The sequence below is a fragment of the Eurypyga helias genome, unplaced genomic scaffold, assembly GCF_000690775.1.
Source record: "Eurypyga helias isolate BGI_N326 unplaced genomic scaffold, ASM69077v1 Scaffold40847, whole genome shotgun sequence".
NCBI classification, from domain to species: domain Eukaryota; kingdom Metazoa; phylum Chordata; class Aves; order Eurypygiformes; family Eurypygidae; genus Eurypyga; species Eurypyga helias.
Window position 1 is genome coordinate 824 of NW_010261795.1, and position 3082 is coordinate 3905.

The 3082-nt window shown below is 45.8% G+C and overlaps 1 protein-coding gene across 1 annotated transcript; it reads left to right on the forward strand.

Moving 5' to 3' along the window:
- Positions 1-281: 281 nt before the first annotated feature.
- On the forward strand, positions 282-1370 carry LOC104512497 (transcription initiation factor TFIID subunit 4-like; the record flags this gene model as incomplete). Its single annotated transcript, XM_010155498.1, has 1 exon — positions 282-1370. A coding segment is annotated over one exon (1089 nt), but the record flags the coding sequence as incomplete, so codon positions are not given.
- Positions 1371-3082: the final 1712 nt, after the last annotated feature.

A 3082-nucleotide genomic window follows, 5' to 3' on the forward strand; every position in this document is an offset into this window, starting at 1 on the left:
CCCTGGTTCATATCAAATCTGTTTTCCCTATTTTGCCTTGCTGTAGTGTTGAAAGCAGGGGTGTTACAATTCATATTGCATCTGTCAGTCTTGGGTGGGAAATTGGAGGCTTCAAGATAATGTCTTCAAAGCCATCTTCGGTTTGTGCTGTCCCATTTCCTTGGCTCTAGGCAGGCAGCCTGGGAGATGGAGAAGTCTTGGTGAGGAGGGAGAACATTCTGTCTTCGCTGGACTTCCCTTCTTGATCATTCTCTCTCTTTAACCTTGTTGTTGTTTTGCAGGAGCGGGAGCAGTGCAAGGGGGCGTTATTAATCATAACACCAGGTCCCAGACTTCAGCTCTGGATGGAGCCACCACAACGAGCACCAGCACCACCACTGCAGCAGCAGGAGGATCTGAAGTCACTGCTGCTCCAGGGACCCTCAGTCAGGGCAAATCGGTGGTCATCAGTACAATGGCAACTGCGTTGTCCACCAGGAACGGCAAGATTGGGACCACAACAGTGCAAACTTTGAATGGGAGTAACGTGGTGATGAACTCTCACCATACAGGAAGTGCTGCTTTCTCGGGGACTCCTGTGACTGCTAACCCTGCTTCTGCACCTGCTGTTGCCCCTCTCGTTAACAATGGACCCGGATCCGTGGGGAAAGGAAATACTGTTAATGCTGTTTTGCCGTCAGCTTCCAACACTGTCATCCAGACTTCTTTCCTTAATACTGCTGTGTCCTCTGCATCTTCCTCCTCGCCCACAGTTATCTCCTCGCAGCCACCACCAAGCATTGGAACTGGGGCGCCTACGGTGACGCTTGTGAGGCCACCGATTCACGCAGCAGGACCCGCTGTAGCTGCAGCTGGTGCAGCCACTCAGAACGGGAGCAATACTGTGATCAATTCAACCATCAGTGTGGGGAGTTTTCCTGCTGTTGCTACAGCCACTGTGGGATCTGGAGTTTCCCTCCAGACGTCGCTTGTGAACAGCCAGTCTGGTTCCACTGTGCCAGCAGCTCCTGCCACACAGGTCATCAAATCAGAGTCTCCTAAAACTATAGTCCAGGCAGTATCCCAACAGCAGACGCTGGCTACTGGTGGCCAGCCCAGTACTACAGGGGGTAACATGATTATTGGGCAAACTATGCAAGCTGGGCTCTCCAATGTTGCTCCCAATCCTGGTGGGATACCTCCTGCAGCTCCTGGCACCCCCACAGGAATGGCTAAAGGCACTGCCAATACGGTGGCACAAAGTCTGCCGAGGACTCCAACAGCAACGACGAGTGGAATCAGAGCAACTTTGACTCCTACAGTTTTAGCACCTCGTTTGCCTCAGCCACCTCAGAATCCAACTAACATTCAGAATTTTCAGTTACCGCCAGGTAAGTCGAGAGGATGCAGGGGTTTAGTTTTGGAAGTGTATGTCATGCTGGAAGGAAGGTATCCAAATAAGATTTCTTCTGTTTCATTGTGAATTGTGGAAAAGGCACTGCGTTTCACAGTGAGAAGCGTCTGGTTTTGAGTAGTAGAATAGTTGTAGCATTCCACTACTTAGCAGATGATTTTGGGTGACCGAAGAAGTCTTTTCAGCAGTAGTAATTTGAAAATAATTCTGCCTGGTATCCTTGTTACAGTGTGAGTGCAGATGAAGCTGCAAACTGCCAAAACGTGACAATGGAATGTTGTCAAAGGAAATGTTGCTATTTCATTTTCACGTAAGGCATTTTGACTGTTAAGGCGGTATTGTCAGGGGTTCGCGTAACCTTCGCGTGCTGTTCGCTTCCCTCCCTGTCCCTGCATGCCCCCAGTACCACAGAGCACTCGTGAATAGAGAAGCAGTAGCTACAACACAAGAAAACTACCTTCTTTTGCTTTAAATACCTTCAAAGTCTGACTTAAAAACTCACCGATTTGAAGCTTATGACGGTCTCTTTAGACACTGGAGCCTGATACAAAAGGCAGCCCTATGTCCTTACCTCACCCTGTTGTGTCTAGGGTTGCAGCTTTTGTAGTAGCTAGTCTCATGCTTAGTCCTGAACTCGGTGGATGAGTAAAAAGCAGGAAGAGAAGCATTTCTGTTCTGAGAGCTGTTGCATCCCTCCTTAAATATTCTAGAATTGGAGATTTAAGGTTATGTATTTGCTAGTATTCTGAACTAGGCTTGTACTCATACCCGGTTGCAGTTTTAACTGAAAGAACTTGTGTGAAGCTACACATGGTTTTCTGTCTTTTCAATAATACGTAGTATTAGCTGTATTCTTGCTGTTCACTGTTTGCAGGGCAATATGCAAAGAACAGCTAATTAAATTGTACTCCTAGCACGAAATGAAATCAGTGGTGGTTGTGTAGCATCTATGTCAGTTGGTCTTGGTAAAAATATGTCTGTTGACACTCCCAACCAACCCTAAAGCAACGCACCTGTCATGTCAGGTAGAGCAGAAACTATACCGTGTCCCCGCTTTTCCTGTGATGTGCTCTTTGCGGTGCGTAATGCCGTCTGGTTTGAAGTCTCTCAAACATTCTGTGCATCGAAGTTCCTCATTTTTTTTCGTATAGAAGATTATCCCCTCTCTGAGTAATTTGAATGGCACATGTTGCTCATTTAAAAATACAATACTAAAACTCAGACCTTGAAATCCCAGTGCTTAATTTGAAGCCTGATAGGCTGGAAAAGCCTTATTTATTTACTTATTGCCACAGTGTATGGAAGGATTTTTCAGGTTTACAGCCTATTGCTATGTAAACCTACATTTTCACTAATACTGCATTATAAGCCTGATTATGGGAAAAATACTGCTGTTGAGTCCAGTGGGACCTTTTTTCCAGGTAGCTGATGTTTTCAAGCTGCCATAGCATCCTGAAATGTGTTACTCTTAGAAGCAGCGTTGCCAGTCCTTAAGCGTAATTGGACCATAAATTGCTCCTTTGGAGGTCTCGATAGATCAGAGTGAAAGAATGAGTTCTGAACACTTGAGGGTTTGTTATTAAGTGCTTTTCTTTTCTGTCCTGCATGTTAAAAAATATTTATAACTTCAGAAGAGTAGCATGACTCCTAAAATAAGCAAGTATACATGGCTGAATGCATGGAAATTGG